This window comes from Petaurus breviceps, unplaced genomic scaffold, assembly GCF_028583685.1.
Source record: "Petaurus breviceps papuanus isolate PSGF00001 unplaced genomic scaffold, PetGlider_PUasm1.0 90977, whole genome shotgun sequence".
Taxonomy (NCBI): domain Eukaryota; kingdom Metazoa; phylum Chordata; class Mammalia; order Diprotodontia; family Petauridae; genus Petaurus; species Petaurus breviceps.
The window spans coordinates 64,405,363-64,428,419 of NW_027187391.1; the positions used below are offsets into that span (position 1 = coordinate 64,405,363).

Below are 23,057 nucleotides of genomic sequence, written 5' to 3' on the forward strand. Positions count from 1 at the left end.
AAAACCTATAAAAGTATATTTCCAAACACTATCAACTTGAGTTTACACAATGGAGCAATGAAGGAAAATCAAATATGTGAAGACTGAGATCTGCATTTGGAACACATTTCTATCCTCTGGTTTACATCAAAGCATATGAACAACTCTAAATACTAAGCCAATTCATTTCAGAAACTCTATCCAGTTAAGATAGGAATATACTACTTAGGGAAAATAAAGTATGAAATAGAGTTGTCAGATACCTTATTGACTATACAGAAGAAGCAGAATGGAAATCAGTTGGTTTAAAAGCATTTACTAAGCACTTACATGCTACACACTCTGTGCTAAGTGCTGGGGAAAGAAAGCCAAAAACATCCCTAGTCTTCATGGAGCTCACATTCTAATAAGGGACAACAACATATGCATAACTAGGAACAAATAGAATGTAAGTAGCATATATGGAAGGTAACCATAGATTGAAAGGCACTACTAACCGCTGGGGTGGGGAGAAAAGGGGCTGGAATGGGAAACCAGGAAAAGTCTTGTTTCAAGGTGATAGGTTAGTATTTCAACCCAGAGGAGTTTGAGAAGGAAAAGATGTTGAGGAAGTATAGGATTAACTTTTCTGACACTAATTTCAAAGTGCACTGACTTACCTAGATTGAGAACCAAGAAATGTTCTATGAAGAATTCAGGTATATGAAGTGAAATGATTTATTTCACAAACAAAAAACCCACTCACCACTTTTTTCAGGTCATTTCACTGCTCTAAACCTAGTGCATCCTTACTGATTGACCTACATATGTAAAATAGAGGTTTATATTTAATATATAGGGTTATGCAGGTCTCTCCTAGGAAATGAAGTAGGTAGAATAAAAAACCATAAGTTAATTTAGTCTAATTGAAAACATTTCCTAAATAATTGTATATATACAGTATTCCACAAGTCTTAGTTCTGTTTTAAGCTTTAACAGCTTAAATTTGCACTGTCTTTTAGGATACCCCATATAAGTGAATTTTTCTCTATAAAGAGGGAGCTTCTCTAGTTCCTTGGGTAGGGGAGTGACTTGATTAAAGTGGTATTTTAGGGCTGCTTAACAACTTAAAGGTGGCCAAGTGACTGTAAGTAATTCACAATCAGGAGCACTGGCCTCTGTGGATAAAAGCAGTAGACAGAAGTTGCTATAAAATTGGAAATATAGAGCTACTGAAGTTTCCTTAGCAGGGAACGGGTATGGCTGGAAGCTGTGTTTGAGGGATTATCAATTTGGCAGCTATATTGAGAATGGATCAGAGAAGGGAGAGACAGACAGGGAATCCAATTAGGAGGTTGTGGCAGGTGAGAGGTGATGAGGGCTTGAATACAAAGGAAAACTGTCACTTTGAACTGAGGGATGCTGGTGATACTGTACTTTCTCAAATGCCCTTTTCACCTTTTTGGCTGTTCTCACCTTTCTTCCTGCCCCTTCTCTGACTCAGTGTTAATGAAGAGAAGCTCTGTCCATCTTCTCCCCTTCCCTAGTCTCCCTGTATCAACACTAAAAGCTTGAGGAATTGATGTAATATGGGCTTATAAACTAAGAGAACAACAACAAAGAATGTGGATTTCATTCAGCTCCCACCATCCCCCCTCCTCTCCGTTTCTGTAAAAGAGAATAAGAACTTTCAGTGTCTATCTTGGAGGAGGGGGGAAGCATTATCTCATTTATTGAAGGAAAAAAGAGAGTGATGCTGAATAGTTATACCGTTGCTGAGGGCAAAAAATAAAATGCCTTTGAAACCTTAGTCTTACTAATACAAAAAAGTGTACACTTTTTCTTTCCATTTGTATGTCTGAAACTGCTATATGCACTGTTCCTTTCATCAAAAATTCCCACAAATACTTCCATTTCCTGACCCATTAGAGATCTGCTTTTGACCTGGACTACCCTGTATTGGTTTCCTTATGCGACTGGGTTGCAAGTTGCATCAATGTTAATTGTTTGGGTCCAGATGAGCACTGAGTACAGTTGTAGTATCATTAAAATAACATAACATAGATTGATATTGAGAGAAAGTAGGAAGACCCAATTAGTTTTCAAATGAAGGTAGTTTTTAATGGGATGAGTTTTAATTTTCATTAGTTAGCTTAAAAAATTAACAGAATTCACAAATTAACAGATATGTTCTTGAGAAGCTAGCTGTAGTTTATTTATATATTGGTGTAGTACATTGATTAAAAAAAAGTGCTAATGAATCTTTCAGAATTTCCACTGTGCCTTAGTAAAACCACTGTATTCTCTGAAGTTTATGTAAATATTGTTGTTTGCTGTGCCAAAATGTAAACAGGAACCAAAGGCTTTTACAATTTGGTAACTAGCAACATTCAATACATTCAAGGATAAACTAAGGTTGCGTCTCCATTGGCAAAGAGAAATAGCAGTAGGAACAACAGTATGAGGAGTCTTCTATGCCATTTGCCAGTGTAAAAAGGCTTGTGCATGAGGATGGATTGAAGCTTAGGGAAGATTTCCTAAGACTGAACTGTTTGCCAAGTCTGAAGGAGATAGCCTTGGCACTGGACTTCTCATTTGGCAGAATAAAAGATATCAATGGTTGCTCCTCTTTGTGGCCTGCTGTCCCTCATTCTATCATCCTGCCCACCCTGGGAGAGGGATTCCTATTGGGCAGGAAATTCTATGACTAATGAAACCCTCTGGTGCCAAATGAGGTCCTTCAGCAGGAAGTCTCTGCAGCAGCTTGAGCTGTTAGCAAAAATACCTGTAATGGATCAGTTCCTAGCACTGCAGCGGCCCAATCCCACTCTCTCTGCTAAAGGACTTGCACGTCTTTAGTACTAAGCTTTTGTTTGCCTATTTTAGAATTCTCACCATGTTAACTCTGTTTTCTGATTATCAGTGTATTATTATTGGCAATGCACTCTAGACATTCATTAGAGTTTTATTAACTACGCTGTGATTTAAATCAACGTTGCAATTGTTTGATACTATGCAGTTTCTCCTTAAATAACATTAATCTGTTCCGATGCTCAGATAAACCATAAAGAGGTTTTTTTTTCCCCTTTCTCTGAACCATTAAGCTGATGTCCAAAGTGAACCACAGCATATATTTCGTTGTCATTTTTTTTTCTTTGAGAAATTTTAGTTAAACAAATGCCGACTATATAACAGATACTACATGCTTTCCAAAAAGAATTTTAGTATAGAAGCTATTTATAAACCTATTTGCTCATACTGATAAGCATGCTCATCATTTATTTATCTATCTCTGATAGATGTCAGAGATAGGATTTGAACTCAGGTCTTTCTGATTCAAAGCCTGGGCCCATCAACTATGCAATGCTTCCTTTCAAATTATTGAAATTAAGCTAAAATTTCAGAATGAAGAGATGTAAAAAAACTTGACCCATATGTATTAATAATCATGTTATTCCAGTAAGTATCATGGTACTGGATAAAAGATAATTTAAAATTACTTTCTAATGCAAAAATTCTATTTACTTCAGTCAAAATCTGTGCTTTAGTGCTCAGAGAAAATTTTTTTTGGTCTGTACTTTTGGAAGAAAAAGTGTCAATTCTGGAATGTGGCCAAAGTGTTTACTTTGTGGTCATTGTAGAGCAGACACTCTTTACCTTTTTTGTATCATGAACCCCTTTGGCAGTGCGGTTAAGCCAAAGAACACCAAATCAGAAAGTTTTTAAATTCATAAAATACATGTAATTAGAAATGAAACCAATTATATTGAAGTACAGTTATCATTTTTTAAGGTTGCAAACCCCCGGGTTAGAACCATTGAGATTCTCAGTAATTAAACATTTACTTTTTATTCATGAAACAAATGCTGCTTTCCATTTCTTCTGTTCCTTAAAGAGTTAAACATTTATTTTAAGGAAAAGTTAGGTCTTGGTATTTTTGTTGCCTTGGTTTTTTGTTGTTTTTGAATTTTTTGTCCTTTTCTTCTGACAACACAATAGTAAATTAGATACACTTAAAGAAATCAAATTTTAGAAAGTATAATTAAAATATTATTTCCAGTAATTCATTCTGAAGTTCTTATTAAGCACTTTGAATAGATGTCAGAGTTTTATAGATAATATCCTCCCTTTGATTGGGTAATTACTTATTACTTAATTACACATTTGAACAACAAAAAAAGAAGTAATCAACTTACTTGACAATCAACTAGGCTAAATTTGATGATAGTTTTACAGTATGAAATTCCTAAGTGTAAAATCCCTAATTATTTCAGAATAAAAGGATTTGTTATTAGAATTCTATATTCATGTTGTAATAGAAATTCACTCATTTAGTGAAGTGGCATTCTTAATGTATCAAAAATGAAAATGAGTTGTGATTTTCTGCTATGGGCAGCTAAACTGTGTGTATGTTACTGTGGGAAATATGAATTGAACTATTTGAATACAGAATGGATTATTGAGAAATATAAATCATATAAACAAGACATTCAGCCACATAACTTAGGAAATACAGAGCAACATATGTTATTTTCATAAAATCATTTTATCTGTTTTATAATGCTGACAAGATTTTTTATTGCACTTAATATTATTCTTTTGCATGATGAGAAAAAAAAATCAGTCTAGGAAAATCAAAGAACATCAAGAAGACTTTTATTGACATGGTGTCTAGACATAGTCCATATCTATCTGGGGTATGACCACTTAGTTCACCTAACCAGGTCTATAGAATTATTCATTTAGACTACAAAAATAATAGGAATGGCAAAAATATCTAGAATCTTCAAATTCTATGAAGATAAAATATGCTTTTTGCTTTTTATTGTTATTCTTCATCTTGTAATACCATAAATCTAGTCCTGTGGTACTCAGTGGGGGAAGGAAAACATTGACAAACTGCCTCAGATTTCCATGGGCATTCATTTACCCACAAAAGGTGTTTAATTACCTTGCATACATACTTTTCCAAGATACATGATTATCCTCTTAGCTACTAATCACAAAGTTTCTCCTTGACTTTGAAAAACACTGTATATTCAGACACATTAACAACTGATTTTCTTATCAGTTCTTTGTTGAACTTTTATACAACAAGACACTATTTAAGTAAAAAAAGAAAAATAAGCCACTTAAAAATTGTTTGATCCATCCCACCTGGTATCCATCTGTGATTGTTCTGTCTTCACAATCTGTCATCTGTTTTTCCTCTGTATGTTCTTTATCATTTCATTTGAGGGCTATCTTTGAACTGCTTTATTGCACTCCCTGTTTTCTGTCTTCTACTTGATATAAACCGAGATTTTCAAACTCTCATTATTCATATTTGATTAAGTATTATGTATAAAATTGTAAGCAAGGCTGTTTTGGCTAACATTAGATTAAATGGTTTCATTTAAGCAATTCAGTGTTCTTTTGAAAGAAAAACAAATCAGTATTTCTTAAAAATACCTCTTATTCTAATTTTTTCCCAATTTTGTGCTTTTGAAATATTATTTTAAGGGGGATAATCAGTGTTTCTATCTAAATTTTCAATCAATTATTTTATTTATTGTCTGGAGAATGCATTCACAAATAAATGATATAATTTGAATTGAAATCTTATTTCTATTATTTAAATTCTGCATTTTTTAAATCGCCCATTCCTAGTTAAAGTATAATTTATTTGTGGACAACTTTAAGAATTTTATGAAATCCCAATTAAATATCTTTATAGGATCATAGAAATTTAGAGCTGGAAGACTTTTATTTATAGAAAATATAGTCTCTTCCCACAAGAAAATGCAAACTTCTTCCCACAAGCTTCCAATTCCATCACTTTCTTTTTTAGCAGATGACCTTGCTTCCTAAATTTCTGACAAGTTTGACACCATCCTTCCAAGGCTTCCTCACCTGCCTACCTCCACATCATAAAATTGTTTTTCTCATCTTCTTATTTTATCTTCCTCTCCCTCCTCTAGTACCAAAGGATGTGGCCTTTTTTCTTGGTATAGTTGACACCTCTACATATGTTTTTGGTCTCTTCTCCTCTGTCTGTTTGTTACTTCATTCCTTGGATCATGCTATCTCTCTGTCTCATTTTCAATCTTCCTTAGTAATGTCCCTGTCCCCTAAAAACTTCTCCACCTAAAATCACAATAAAACAAACTGAAACCAAGAAAAAAATAATTTCCTTTAACCCAGCTACCCAGTCTTTATTCCCTCTCTCTTATCCCCTTAACCATTGGATTTCTAGATGGAAGACAATATTCTGCCTCCAATCTCTTTCTCCTTACTTCTTAAGCCCCTGAAATCTTTACCTTCCCTACCATTTAATTGAAATTACTTTCTCCAAAGTCAGTAGTAGCCTTTTAATTAACACATGAAATAACATTTTCTCTGCACTTCTCTTCCCTACCTTTTCAAATCATTATTATGATGAAATGAAAAGATGTCAAACTTTGGAGTGGAAGGATCTGGATTCAAATGTAATCTCTGACTATTGTATATTTACTCTACCATGCTATTGTTACTATTGCCACCACTTAACATTTATTTGTTATTTGCATACGTTAACTCATTTGAGCCTCACAACAACCCTGTGAGGTAGATACTTAGTAAATGTGAGACCTTGGTTCGGTCATTTCACTTCCCCCCCCCTAAATTTCTTCACTTGTAAGATGAAGATAATAATATTTTGCTACATATCTCATAAGATTGCTAGGAGGCTTTATTTTCCAAATCACAAACTGTAAAATAAATCTTAAGGGTTTTCACAGTTTGGCTGCAACTTCCCAATTCCAAGCCTATTTTATTTTGTTACTTTTTATGCACCCTATGTTTCAACCAAACTGGACTGGCTGTTCCTTGGCCCATCTCTGTGCATTCCCAGCCTATTCTTCCTGCCTTTAATTAACTCCATCCACATCTGTGTCTTATAGAACCATTTGCTTCCTTCAAGGCCAGCTCAGGTGTCACCTCCTCCATGAAGCCCTCCTTAAGCTGAAAATTTCTCCTTCCTTGAACTGTGTATGAACTTTTCTCTAACCTGCTTTTGTTTTAATCAGTTCTTCCATGTGATATGATAATTAGTGTGCTGAGCATATTCTTCCCTATTATATTTTAAGCTCTTCAAGGACAGGGATCATTCTTTTAAAAATGTTTTTAATCTTCGTTTCTTTCCCAGGGCCTAACATTATCTTTGGATCATAGATTTAGAGCTGAAAGGTACCTTACATGTCATTTAGTCTAAAATAATCATTTTTCAAATAGTGGAAACTAAGTTCAGGAGATTAAGTGACCTGTTTAGTGTCACACAGGTATTAAGTATGATAACCAAAATTCAAACCCAGCCCTACTGACTCCAAATTCAACACCTTTTTCAAAATAATATATAGTATTGACACTTAATAGGTTCTTGATAAGTTGTTGAATTGGATTTATTAAATAAAACATTTTACCCTGGAGATTTAGAAGTATTTTTCTTGTTAAAATTCTGTAGGTACAGCCATATATATAGAAGAGCCTTTTTGGTAAAATAATAGCAAAAAAGCTGGGACAAATTCCTTTTGAATTAGGGTTTTCATTTACTTGACAATAATTGTTTTAACAATGATAGAAGAGCCAGCAAGAAATAAATCAAAATGACTTTTTCATAATGCAAAACATCAACAGACATCTCTATGAGTTTTCCAATTGAAATGTAATTATAAGAATTTAATGCTTATTCCAATAATGGCTTAGATGTTACTGACTCCAATATAACATAAGTGAGCCCATTTTATATATTTCCTCTACAGAACTCTAAGCTAGCTCATATCAGAAGTTTGTGTTTGGTGAATTTGAATTTTGTAAATACTGAAAGAAAGATGGTCTCCTGTCAAGGTCCTAAATGGAGGAAATTGGTGCTTTTAAATAGTTGCTTAGAAAGACCTTTATAGAAGTCTTTGTCTAACCTATTATATACTGTGTAGCTATTTCTTTTATTTCTTTACCTTAGCAGTGGCATCTTTTAGGATTTAGGAATACCTTCTACTTAACAATATTATGAAATGGTTCATTCCCCACTTCAACCATTGCTCTCACCGCTCTATCTTAGAAGTTTATTGACTCAGTCACCTCTGTTTGTCAAGACTTGGCATCTGTCCTGTCTCTCAGTGCAACTTGGAGAGAAAGTATTTCTGGGACCTTTAAAATGGTGAATGCTTTAAATGTCTTCCTGTACTAATACAGACAGGGGAAAACGTATCGCTTTCCTAAGTCGTTCCCAAAAGTCTGACAACCATGGAAATAAGGCTAAAGAGAACCAATGATTCAGCCATTGGGAAAATAGGTGATTTTTGACAAGTGTATAATGCTAAAAGTAGCATATTATGTGACTGATCTTAGGGAATAGAGGATCTTTAGAAAAGATGGAATGGATTTATAAACATACATTCCTGTATCCAGTAGAATTATTTCCAAAGTTTCCTTTCTTTCATTGCCGTTGGTTCTTTAAAGTAGTCCTGCTTAAACTGACAATAAAGACTTTTGCATGAAATAATAAGAGAAAGAAGCCTTTTGAAAATAAATCATTTTTAGTAATGACAGTGAACAAAGCAAATGAAATTTTAGTAATCATTAAACCATTTGGAAAATATAATATTATCTTACTACATGTCCAACTTGTTTTATCGTACATCTCCACATCTGATTTAAAAAAAAAAATCTCCATCCTTGTTTGATACATCTACTCTGTGAGCCACTTCTTGTAGGTTCTTTTTATTTTAGCTTTTGTCTCATTGTCATGCGTCATTTCTCAATCACTCTGTATAATTAGGAATTTCAGGTACCAGCAGAATTGTCAGCAAGTATCATTCCTAAAAGAGACGAATTCCTCAAAGACCCTTTCTAGAGCTATGAGTCTATAGTACCATTGAAATTTAGAAGTGTGCTATATTGGGGAGTGGAAGTGGGGAGGAAGATATATATTTTTCTTTACTAGTATGGGCTAAACCAGGATTCAGTACTATGTCTTGATGATACAAAAATAAGTAGTCATTTCAGTCGGAAAAAAAAAATCATTACTCTATGGCATCATGGTAATAAAATAAACAGTTGATGGACCAAATTTTCTCAATTTCAGCCTCCTGGGAACTATGGAGTCAATGTCAGTATTCTGTATTTACTGAGCAGTTTTCTTACTGAGCATATTGTGGACTATGTCTTTGCTAGCTCCTTTAAATCTAATTTTTTTAAGGAAAAGAATTGAGCTATAAAAGGCGATTTTTCATCAGGCTACATTCTGCCACCCTTACTTCATTTTACTTGCAAGTATTCAGGCTTGAGTGGAGCTCCGGATCCCTCTGATGCATCATCTTAGAAATGTCATGCTGCAGGGAGGACTAATTTCCCTTTGATCTATATAGAATATTCCACTGACATAACAGAAATGATTATTTAGTTCCTGAAATATTCAGACTGCTTCAGGGTGATCAATTAGTTCCTCCACAAGGCACTTCTTTGAGTTAGGTCAGTAGGATTGATTTGTCCCCATTTTATAGGTGACTAAATCAGCTGGGAAAACCTCAAAAAATTAGTTGTGGAGGAAGACTGGTGATGGTGGCATTTAACTATTTGAAAACTATTTTGAAACTGATGATGGATAGTCAGTTTCATAGTGAGGTTTTCTTTTTTTTTTTAATGTTTCTATAAGGCCTGTTTTTTGTTTTTTTGTTGTTGTTGTTCTTTGTTAGGGTTAACTAAGCTAACTACAGGCTCTTTGCATTTATGAGTTGTTAAGCCTGATGTAGTGAAAAGCATTCTGAGTTTAGAGTCAGAACTTTTGTTTCCAGGACTGTCAGAGTGACTACCAGTGTCTCTTTGGACAATGTCACCTAATCTCCCTGGCACGCCTCAATTTCCTCAACTGTAAAATGAGGGAGATTGGATTTGATGACCTTTGAAGGTCCCTTCCATATCTAAATCTATAGTCTTACAATCCTACTCAAAAGCTATCTCCAAATATGTAGCCAGGGGCCTTTGGAAGTTGGTAAAGAACCAACTAATTAATGAGATTGTTGTTGTTCAGTTCTTCCAATTGTGTCCTACTCTTAGTGACCCTATTATGGGGGTTTCTTGGCAAAGATACTGAAGTGATTTGCCATTTTCTTTTCCAGCTCATTTTACAAATGAGGAAATTCAGGCAAACAGAATGTGACTTCCTCAAATTTGAACTCAGGTCTTCTTGACTCCAGGTCTTGCACTGTATTCACTGCACTACTTACTTTCTGACGAGTCATCCATAAAAATAATTTATTTATTGAAATCATTTAAATTGAATTTTCATGCTAAGTAGAATATATTAAATATCTTTAAATATGCTATATTAATATTTATATTTTGTCATATCAAATGTCACAAGTTGCTTCACAAATCACTTTTAATAGTAGTTATAATAGTAATAATACATAAGTAGTTGAAATGTATATAGGCATTTAAGGTTTACAAAGCACTTTTATCATTGAACCTTACAATAGTCTTGTGATATAAATACCATAGGGGTTGTTATCCCCATCCTGTGAGGTTCAGAAAAGTTAAATAACTTGCTTAGTCATGTGTCTTATATGTCACAAAGCTGATTTCTGTACTCTCCCGACTCCAAATCAAGCACTTTTCTTTCTACCACATTGCCTACTGACTGCATGTACGTAGCATAAGAGGTCCTAAAAGTCACTCAGTTAGACAGTTACTCCACAAGTATTTATTAAGCACCTACTATATGCCAGATATTGTGCTCAAGTAATGGGGTGCAAAGCTTGCATTTTATGTGTTATTTGCTTCAGATTTGTGAAGCATTAAAAAAATAAATCATCTACTCAGATATGAACTGGAAAAACAAAATAAAATAACTCTGAATTTCCCCTGCATTTTCCAATATAATTAGGTTCACGCCTAGATTAACAAGAGAACGAGCAGTTAATCATTGCCTTCATACCTTCACAGTACAAATGTGGTTGATGATGTAACTCTATATGTATTTCTTGTGTCTCTAGACAGTATTTAATGCCTCAACGGGAGGAGGGAATGTTTATCCTGAACTATCTTCTGTAGCCATGGATGTCTACTATTAACTGTTCCTTTCCCCTTCCAACCCCAAAACACAATGTACTTTTTTTTTTTCAAGTTTTGTGACTGGCTTTATGCTTAATTGTTATGAGAAAATAAACTTGCTTTCTCACAAAGAGTCTTTGTGAGATGAAAATGTGAGTAGGACATTTTACATAAATCATTGAGGGGGAACAATTGATAAATTTAAAAATGTAAAATTAAGCAAATAATTTGTAAACCTAGATAGTCTCAGGAAATAATTTAGCTTAAAATATAGCCCAATGATTATCCATGCTAATAGAAGAAAGCAAATCATGCAGATCAATCTGAAATTCTTTAGAAAGAATTCTACTTCAAGGCTTCAAAAGATCTATGATTCCATAGATCCCTCTCTCAATGGAGCATACAATTCCTTCGCATCTTAGAAGACAATCTTGGTCACATCTCCTCTCCCTAAAAATCATCTGATTGCCATCTCTCTGGGGATGAGCCTCTTTAAACTTAACTAGACTGATGCCTACTTTAAATCTGTCATTGGGCTGATACTGAAAGCCTTTGGTGAATAAATTTACATTTCCTGTACATATCTTCTGATAGTTGAGAAAGTGACCCATAAGTTTAAAGGTGGGGTAGAAAGCAAATGTGGGATTCAAAATTCTTGGATTGTCATATTAAAAAAAAATTTTTCACCTCAGTTTCCTCATCTGTAAAATGAACTTATCTCCCAGGATTTTGGTAAGGATAAATTAAATATTTGTAAAGTTCTTTGCAAGACTTAAAGCACTATATTATTAATATTAGTAGTCATTACTAATCACAGTCCATACTTTGTTTCCTCAAATAACTATAATAAATCATGTTATTTAGAAATTTAATACTATACAATTTTCCAGGAATTATGATTTTAGAACAGGGACTGATAGTTAAGAAATAAAGCCTTTTGTTGCTGGGATTGCAAATGTCCTTATTTAGAAGGAGCTCCAGTTTTATTTCTTTCAACCTATTCAAAACCACGTAGAACAATTTATATTAAAAAGATTGAAGAATGACTTGAGTTTACATATATCTTAATATCATCTCTAGTCAAAAATATTAAAAGGAAGGATAAATTTGAAGAGGCAATTATTAATGTAATAGCCAGTTTTGCCTTTTGAGTTCTTATTCATGATGGTGTTTTATACCAATGTTGTAACTGCAAAGTAAAAACCTTTTCCTTTGCATGACCCTCTGCCCTGCCCCCATTCACGGTGGCATGGCTTCTAAGGGGTGCTGCTTTTGCCACTGGACAAAAGTGTCAGTGAAATATTTTGTATTATTTAATTCTCTTGTTAAGTCAGTTTATTGCACTGAAAGATCAGGAAATACTCTTTTCTACCAAATGGAATTTAGTCTTAAGATGGGATTTTCTAAAGCTCTCTCCAAGGAAGTTACTGAACAACCAAAATGACAACATCATAATGCATTTTTGAGTTGTAAAATGCTTCCAAGGCAAGAGGCCTTAAGACCTTATTTTAAGGAGGTTCCAGTATAGTTTATTGGAAATAGCATATGTCTTCTTTGTATTAAAAGTTTGAGTTTATCATTGTAGGAAAACTACAATTTTCACTAAATAATTGAAGAAGACAGATTTTATAAATTTTTGCATCTTGGAAATTTCAGAACAGATATGGGAACACATCTTCCCCAGATTTTTTGAAGAGGTAAAAGTACTGTGGATGTGGAACATTATACAATAATTGTTTGATATATTGCTTAGTTTTGATAAAGTATTTTTTTCTTCCTCTTTTCAGAAAAAAAAGTCTTTATTAGAAAGTAATTCTCTGAGGGGGACCTAGGGTAAGGATAGAGAGAAAAATGTAGGTAGTGTAAACAAATGTTACCAATAGAAAAATTATTTTTCAAAAGAGAATGTGTACATCTCTGAATATATCATAGAGGTTTTGACAACAATGGCACAATGAGCTGGAGAGGCGAGGAACAAGTCAGAGATTCTTGACAGGAACAGCAAACATTGTCAGGGATGGTATGCAGACACTGGACAGCCCTATTTAGATATGTCATTCACACTTTTTGCTGAGGCACCGTTAAAAGACTTGTATTTACTTATGCTTAACCATAAAACCAAAAAAATTTATTTTTAATGAAACTTACAGTCTTTACCATTTCACCGAAAAATGTATAAGATAAAGGAAATATACTTCATGTCTAGACATTGATTATTGACATTGTTAATTACAAATATAATACTATAAGCTTATATCTTTGTAAATTAGAATAGATACACATATATGTGTACATTAAGAGTTGTAGAAATTATAACAGATGCTCTGACAAGACAATATTTATTCTGTCTCATTTTTCTTTGATAAACAAATATGAGTTAGATGAGAAATGAGATGTTCTATCTTTGTTGCTGTTTCTTTTTCTATTAGTGGTGAAATCTTAATTGTGGATTTATTAGATTGTGCTTACTTTTTTCAACCACTGGGTATAAAAATCCCAAAAAGTTACTATTATTTTCTACCATCTCCAAAGGATTTCTTCCACTAATGCTCAAGTCCATAAAGGTACCAGGCATCTCTACAGACACATTTGATGAGAACCTCTACATGCTGTTGCAAATAGTCTGCCTTTTCTTTCACTGAGCCTCATAATTTGCAATTCCTTCACCAAAATTCTAGTTGCTGATTATTGCATCTATATGTCTTTCTAGTACTTGGCCATAATCAAGCATGATGATTTTTTGCTTGAATAAAATGACACAAAGACCTGTATTTTCACACATGTTTATATATTCATATATGGATATTTCTATATACACTTACATTTCCATATATATGATCCTACTGTTCTGAAAGAACTTTTCTTCTGTTTTAAAATTTTCTTTTAATAATATTCAGCACCTGTGATCACAAACTTAATATTTCACATGCATCTTTTTCCAAACTGTCAAAAGTTTTTAGTAGGTTAATATACGAGGTCCCTGACAAATCTTAATATAATCATTACACCATGTTGTTTTCATCTTCTCTGCCTGCTGTTCACTTTCAATGTGAAAAATCATAGTGTATCAGTGACAGGAGGTCTGGATTTGAGGCTGACTTTTGTAATTATTCCCACTGAGGTACTGTCAATAGGATTAAAATAAAGAATCTGGACCTGTCCATCCTAGATGAGGTCAGCAGTATGAGCAGTGGGAGTACAGTTTCTGCAAGCTGTGCTTTCCGTCTTACATTATAGAATCATAGACATTAATATGACACAAATATTTGAAAGCTCCTATGGAGACAGCCTGCCTTTCTTGCATTAGTTAAAATGCCCATCTGCAATAAATAATATAGTAGCTTTCATTAGAATCCCTGACTATGGATGTATGTAAATTCTAAAACGTATGAAAATCCAGAGAGTTTCAATTACAGAACAACCCATTTATACTTTATAATTAATAAACTCTTTGCAGCTGCATAACTTCAGCCAGGAAACATCTGCTAAGCTTCATACTTCACACACAGACACACACATACATAGTTTCTATAGAAAAGGTAGAGCTGAATTGTGCTTAAAATTACAGGTCTGGAAATGGAACAAGAGTTAAGGAAGCCTAGTATAGTAGTGTTCTAGTGTTCAGAAAAATCAAGGAGGAGGGTGTGTGTGTGGAAAGGAGAAAAGGAAACCAGTAATTGTTTCAAAAAGAGTTTTGGTGATATAGGAGAAAAGGGGGGTAGGGAAAAACGAAACTTGTCCATTAATTAGTGTAAAAAATCACAGATACTCAGCAAGTGGAATTGATTCCATATATGTAGCAAGCCATTTGGGAAAGTTAATTTTAAAATATCTGCTGCACAATTAGTCCTCCTCTTCCTTAGAGTCTACTTAGTTTGGGTCAAGGAATTATTTAATTCAGGAAAACAGGACAGTAACTTACTTTTTCATGATGACAGGACATCACTCACAAGAATTAGTGTTTGATAAAGTAATAATTTTTAGAAGTCATTAAAATAGATTTAATACATTAAAATACATAAAATTAACAACATCTAAATAACTTTGCATTTCAGTCCTTCGAAACAGGAAACAAACTTTAACCCAGGAGGAGAAAACATAATATTCTGACAAAAAAAAAATCTCTCTATCTTATACAGAGGTAACATGACTGGGTGTAGGCAGTGTTAGGCTTGAGATCAGGAAGACAAGTTCAGTTCCCACTACTGATACTAGCTTTGTAACCCTGGGCAAGTGATTTATGATTTAAATGCCTCAGACAACTTCCCAGGACTTCTCTGCTATTTATATTATTATATATTTATATTATTAAATACGACTCTCTCGTATTTAACTTTTACTTTCAGGGAGTTCCTCGCTCTAATGAATTTACAGATCCTTCTTATATTATACATAATGTGTTTAAATCTGACTAAAATCTCACCCAGTACAGTAATACATATTGTGTGCGTGTCTCTGTGTGTGTGTGTATGTGTGTCTTGTCTATCCTTCTGTTTGGCATATATACACATATCAGGATGGGTTAATGCTTTTTTGAAATATGACATTGGAATTTCTTAGTGCTCAAAACTGAAGTTATGTTAGCGGAGGAATCTTCACACAATTCTTGTCTAAAAATACCTTACCACAAAATCAACTAACTTAAATACCAGTTCTTTTAAGTTAGTTCCTTTAACTTATCTATTGTTATATACTTATTGCAGCCTATCTTTTGGAATACCCTGTAGGTCTTGAAAAATGGAGGGAGATGAAGCAGCTAGGATGTGGTCTCTCAATGACACTCTGGAGGTGTCTGGGTACTCCATTGTGACTGCAGGGTTTTTGCTGAGATCAAAGGGGGACAGAACTGAGCCACAGCTCTGCCTGACACATAGTAGTCACTTAATAAATGATTGTTAACTTTTTTGACTATAGGACCAGGCTAGCCTGGTTTTACTCCCAGTTCAGTGTGTTGATCCAGGAATGGTCTGATTTAGAATCTATGCCAGGGTAAAGAAAAGGGATAATCCAGGTAGAGAAAAGGGAGTTGGCTTCTAGGCAGTTCTTACTGGAAAAGGAGTACTTACCAAAATCCTTTTATTGTGGATAGAGCTGACTACACCCATAGTCTCAGGGAAGAAGTTTTCAATTTTCCTAAATCACCTCCTTCCCTCCCCCAAACCATTAAAGTATAGTGACTGTTTGAAGATAAATCACTGGAGAATCATATTCCTATGGTTTTAGTGATTAAATTACATGAATTCATATATCTTTGGATAGCTTAGTTCTCAATATCATGGATATAATGAAACAGTTCTATACTATTGATTTCCAAATTTCCAAAAAAGAATTATCTGAGAAACATGTTTGTAAATTTTTTCTGGCCTCCTAGAGTTTATATGCCATATATAATTTGAATTCATATAGCTACTTACAAATAGCATGTTTCCACATAAAAATTTAAGAAAATGAAACACTGAATTTTTTAAATGGTGGAAAATGTGCAAAAATAACTGCAAACTTAGAGATGATATGGTAGATAAAGAGCCCCTGTCTGTTCTACAAAAGGTACATATGTTTCACAGATTCCTTTTTTCCTTAGAGGTTTCCCATTTAAGTACTGACCAGACCCAAACTTGCTTAGCTTATGAAATCTGACAAGATTATAGCTTCTGACTGTAGGCTAATGATTTTATGTTGTTTTATTCATTAAGGCCCCAGGGATTGAAAGAAAAGAAGGAATCAAACCCAGGCCTCTGTCTTAATACTGTAAAACACTGCCATTCATATACTAGGCAAGATATTACATACATAAAATCTTTCAAAGTTTTACAGTCAGATTACATATGTAAATATGTGTATATCCAACAGAATCTTCAATTATCACACTGTTGCATTATTATATTTGTTAATGTAAAGTTGTTTAAGAAAACTAAAATCTTCAAAAGGCAGGAAATTAAAATAGTATGTTTCTTATTGTAACATTGACTTTCCAACATTGCACATGCTCTTCTTATTAAAGTTGGGTTCTAGGCAGCTAACAACTATTGAAGAAGTCTGGGACAAAAGGGATAAATGGGTTATCATGGAGCTATACTACTGCTTACTTCCTAGGAAGTTTGTTTTGGATGAATTGCATATGTTATCCATGTATATAAGGAATGCATGTGTGCTGATGGTGTCAGAGGACAATTACACTTAAAGATTTCTCTCAGTACTTCCTGGAAAATTAGCTGAGTTCAAAGAGAAAATAAATTGGCCTTATTATTTTTTTAAATCTGTAGGGAGGCAATTGGGGAACCTATCCACATGCATGGATTCAATCCTCAGATTTACCTCTTTGTCCCCAGTTATCCTCTTTAATGCAACCCTGAATCTCTCATTACCTGCAGGATATTTCCAATGATTTTTCTCCTCCGCAATTCTAATCTTAACAATTAAATAAAATTCATTCATTTAACAGAAATTATATACTATAACCCTACTATATCTGGAGAGAAAATTTGTGATACACTAGGCTGGGAGTCAGGATCATTGGGTTTGAATCTTGACTGTTATTGTTTACTTGAGGAATCTTGGGTAAGCAGTAATCTTTGACCCTCAGTTTACTCATCAGTAGAATGAAAGGGTGTTTAGCTAGGTGATCTCTATAGTCGCTTTTAGCTCTAAACCAAAACTCTTATCAAGAGACTTACTTTATGTTCATATGCTTTCAGTAAGAGTTCATAATCATCATGTGTATTGATCTCTTTACAAGCTTCATGAAAATGGTTTCCTAGATTTTACTATTTTCAATATTATCTAAAAGAAAGTGTTAAGTAAAAGAAAAAACAAAATCAAGTACAATTGGTTGGCCTTTAAAACAATATTATAGAAAGAGTAACAACTGGGTTTCTTTTTCCTGTTTCATGATAGCTACATGTCTTTTATAATATTGTAATCATATATATATATGTATATATCAACGTTGAGCAGAAAGACTGAGGTTAGCTGTTCAATCAAATTAGCTTTGCCAATTTTATAGGTACCTGTTTAATGATAGATTTAGTGAGGGTGCAGGCCACAAGTTATTAGGGAGAATGAATAGGGTAGATAGATTGTATGTCTGCAGCGTTAGCTGTATGGGTTGCTGCCCTCTATGCTGAATCTTGAAAACCTTGTATTATAAAGCCATAAATCCGTAGGTGTTTCCTTCCTGAATCTGGAGTTATGTTATGTTTTATGGACTCTAAAGACCATATATCAAGACAGTATATATTTAAAATACATTTTATAGTAATATAATCTGTAGAATTCTTTAATATTTGGAATCCCTATTAACTTCCTCCTGAAATGATCAGAAAGCACTTCTTGATGTCATTAAATAATATGCTAGAATTGTACTGTTGTTTTTTATGTCATTAAATCTCCAAGATGAAGAGATAGTTATTAAATTTCAAAGCGTAGGTCCCTCATTTAGAGATAGAGTGAGGTGAGCAGTGTTCTAAGTGACTGCCTATGGAATTCGCAAGAAGAAAGGACTTTAGCTCATACAAACGAGCTGTTGGAACTTCAGAACTCTCTAATAGGAAATGGATGCTTCAAAAAAGCATTTGAACTTTCTTTTAAGTGTTGAGATTATGCCTTGAGAAATATTTTAAGGAATTTATATTTTTGTTTTGTTACTTCTTTAATATATCTTTAGTGTGTCTCTGTACCATTGATTTGTAATGACTCCTGCTGAGTAAGACAAAATGAGACTCACCAGGGATTTCTTTGCCTCTTGTGCTGCTTTCTGTTCTCGATAATGCTCTAAGCTAGAGGGACTAATGTATTTTACCAGCACTTTTTTTTTTAATCATTGTGGAAACCAAGGAAGCCAATAAAAGATAAAGTAGCAGGTTGTTTTGTGATAGTGAATCCAGTATTTCAATATATTTAATTTCTATTTTTAGTTCACTTTCATTTCTACAGTTTAGCATTTAAGATTGCTAGACACCACCCTCCCTTTCAGTTTTCATTTAAATATTTGGAAAGATGCCAAAAGTAAGATTTGAAATAAAAACAATATGGCAGAGATATGTCTATTCAACTTTTATCATTCTCAAAATTAAAGTCATTGTGTCACAGTGGTTAGAGAGCCTGGCTTCAGCCAGAGAGTACCAGGTTTCAAGACCTGCCTCAGTCACTTGGTGACTGTGTAAACCTGGTCAACTAATTTGCCCTCTCAGTTTCCCAGGCAACTTTCTGAAACACTAAGTTGTAGCTCCTGTCATCCACATTGGCAGAGAAAGATTACTCATGAGAAGTTCCCTATACTAATGAAATCACAAATCTGCTCCAAAATAATTACAATTATTACTTGATATGTGTTAAGTTTCTAGTATGTCCTGACCTAGAGTATATATCTCAAGCACAAGATTATACAGCTTTCTCCTGAAAGATATCACATCTAATTGGGAGGGCAGAGGATGGGGTCTTACCTTGATGTGTATAGTATGATTCCTTTTAGTTTGTATTTTCTTAATCAGTTTGTACTAATATAATTGATACAATATTCTCCTAGGATGCCAATTCTTTGAAAATTTGGTATCTCTGCATAATATCTTTGAGAATAAAATTAAAAAAAAAAATTCCAGAGCAAATATTTTTCAGAACTTTTGGAAATCACATTAGTTACAATTAATTTTTGAGGGGAGTTTTATTTATTTCATTACATTTTAAGTTCTAAGGATAATGGAGTTGTTCCACAAAACTAGGTGGAGGTAGCTAGGTGCACAATGGTTAGAGAGCTTGACCTGGAGTCATGAAAACATGATTTCAAATCCAGCCTCAGACACTTCCTAGCTGTGTAACCCTGGGCAAGTCACATAAACACTGCCTCAGTCTCTTCAAGTGTAAAATGGGGATAATAATACAGTACCTACCATCCAGGGTTATTGTGAGGATCAAATGAGATATTTATAAAGCAATAGCCCAGTGTGTGGCACATAGTAGGCACTTAATAAAAATTTGTTTTCTTTCATACCCCCACCAAAATATAATCAGTGAAAGGATATGATGAAATTTTAAATGCCTTATGATCTCTTCATGAGATAAGAATCTATTTGGATCAAGAAGGAAATAACTGATTGGCTAACTCAACAAACTGACCCCATGTTTCTAAGGACTTTAGATAGCTACAGACATTTCAGCAGAAGGCAGTCTAATAGAAAAGCAGTTAGGTAGTAGAAGACTTCAAGAATTAGAGAGAGTACCTCGAGGTTTCAGACTCTTGTACCTGTACCAGGGGGTTTCAGGCCAGAGGGAGTGTTACACTTCGCCCTTTCCCTCTCTGTCGCTACGTCATTGGAGAGACTGGACACAATAAGTTGAACCAGGAGAAGAATTCTGTGAAGAACAAATATAGATAAACATTAACCCAGACAGATACAGAAGCCTGAGGAAGGAGACAGCTTGCACACCAGAGAGGAATGCTAGTTATGGACCGAAGAAAGGAATTCTAGTAACCAGGACTTTAGTTTATACCCTTTGGCCACATGTATTCTCCAAGGTCAGAGGCTATTCTCTAATGGATGATTGGGAGAGAATGTGCCCTAAACTTTTAAGTCAGTTTTTTTTTGTTTGTTTGTTTTTAATCAACTTTAATGATATACCACTTTTGTAAATATACTTTACCAATACATTAATTGTCTGCTGACTCATTGAAATAGAAAGCACATCAATGGGGCCTTGTGAGTGATAGTACTAGAGACCTGGCTTCTCCTCCAAGAACTCTGAGAGTGTAGGCAGCTAACCTCTTGGGACCAGCCCTCAGTATAGGTGTGAATTGGGGGAACATCCCCATAAAAGGCACTAACTGAAGAAAATTTAAATGTTTAAAACTGTCTACATGGACATTTCATTTATTCTTGTTATCTGATTTAATGGCAAATAGATTTAATTGAGGTAGAGCAATTAAAAAGGTCGAAACTTCATTAGGATTTGCCCAAGGAATCTTGTACTCTTGGGTGTTTCTGAGTGACAGTGGTTGCTTTGTTAGCATGGGTGACCCTTTAACCTTTTTCTTCAAAGGTGAAATAGGGTTATAATCTGTTTCAATTTATGGCACCCCTTTGTTTCTGATGATGAATCCATCCTCTATTCATGGCATTTCATCAGGCTTGGTAAGGATGAAGATAGTAAAAAAAAAAAACAGCTGAAATAGAATAGTTTGAATTGATAAAAAATTATAACATAGTCTACTAAAATTAAAAGAAATTTTTAATGGGACACTGAGGACATTTTCATAAAGGAATTTAAAAGTATTATTATCTTAACCATCCTGAAAAAAAAATTCTACCAAAATTTTCATTATGAGTGAAATTAAAATGTAAAAAAATAATATAACAGGATGTAAATATAGGTGTGTATGTATGGACACACAAACACACACACATTCAGAGAGCGCCTATGGAGACCTGTAAAAGGAGCTTTGTTTGTTGACATTGAAATCCAAAGTAGGTCTTCACAAGCAGCTTCTCTTCTATGTTCATTCTTTAGGACCAAGGCTCGGGGATTTCCTAATGCCAGCTGATGATGCAGTGGTACTGCTTACCAGCTGCCTATGCAGTGGTGGCTGCTTCTCTGTCTGCATTTTGCAGCTATTACTATGAAATCAGGTTCCTGGCAAGCGTGGAAAAGAATAATTCAGCATAAAGGGCTTACTTTTCCATGAGTTCTTGCTTTTCATTTTGGTGCACTTGTATTAAATGTTACTGAAATAAAACATGTTTTTCTTTCCCCTTTGTTTACCATCTCATTATGCTTTTCTTCTTTAGCTTGTGGCCGGGGGTTCTACAAGTCTTCTTCACAAGATCTTCAGTGTTCTCGATGTCCAACTCACAGTTTTTCTGACAAAGAAGGATCTTCACGATGTGATTGTGAAGATGGGTATTACAGAGCTATTTCTGATCCACCATATGTTGCTTGCACAAGTGAGTGAACACAATCACGAAAGGAAAAATGAGGCTATTGTTTAACCAGCCTGTCTCACTTATTGATAGTGTTTTCATTAAGATATGGAAAATAACTATAAAGTTACTCTATTTTAAAAAGTTTTATGTGAAAAGGTGAAATTGGGCTAATAGACATAGAGTTTGTAAAATCTGAAGTAATCTAGTATAGGGTTCATACTGGCAGGATATAACCTGGTCCAAACCACTATTTCAAAGCAAAGCTTTAAAAGGCTGGTGATATCATTATTCTAGATAATGTCTCTACCAATTTAGATCACTTCTCCTCCCAGACTTAATGGAGAGTCTTTTGGAATTGCTGTGGACTGAAGAGATTATCACCTGGTCTCCAGGCTTTTGGTGATAAGCTTCTACAAATTTAGATAAGGCAGTCAATTTTTCTGAGCTGTATTGGGAAGCCTTTGCCTTTTAACAGCACACTGGCAGCAACAAGGTATATGGGGTAAGGTCTTGGAGTCAGGAAGTCATGAGCTTGAATCCAACCTCATACACTTACTTAGCTGTGTGACCCTGGACAAGTCACTTCACCTCTCAGCCTCAGTTTCTTCATCTGTAATACACAATGATAGCAGTAGCTCACAGGGTTTGGGGGTAAGAATCAAGCAAAATAACATACATAACGCGCTTTGTAAACCTAAAAGTGCTATACAAATGCTAGCTGCTATTATTGTGCAGATGCCTGTGGTAATTGTTATAATTATTGAAACTTTCCAGAGCTTATCATCAAATTGCATACCTTTTTAGAATCCAGGGTCAACCAGGGTCATAGGACTTCAGTTGAGGGTTAAATCAATATGTTGGATAAATACTTAGTTGTATCTAGGGAATCTAAGCACGATTTTTCAATAGGTTTTGCACATGTATCTAACAGAATATATTATTAAGATGAATAAAATGAGAAACTGATGAGAAACTTGTATGGATTTGAAGTCTGATTAAAAAGTAATGGGTCCTGGATTAAAATTCCATCACAAAAAAGAGCAACCTAGAAAGATTGGTCCTTCAATTAATGAAATTTTGAGAGTCCAGAATCCAAAGCTGATCCTTAATACTATT

The 23,057-nt window shown here is 34.3% G+C and overlaps 1 protein-coding gene across 9 annotated transcripts in view; it reads left to right on the top strand.

Annotated features, from left to right (window-relative positions):
* The window catches only part of EPHA7 (EPH receptor A7), a 222,669-nt gene that overhangs the window by 53,634 nt on the left and 145,978 nt on the right, over positions 1–23,057 (top strand). For all 9 annotated transcript variants that reach the window (XM_069077251.1, XM_069077252.1, XM_069077249.1 and 6 more), the window contains exon 4: positions 21,807–21,962. In XM_069077251.1, the coding sequence (XP_068933352.1) occupies positions 21,807–21,962 (156 nt within the window). The remainder of the gene's footprint in view (positions 1–21,806; positions 21,963–23,057) is intronic.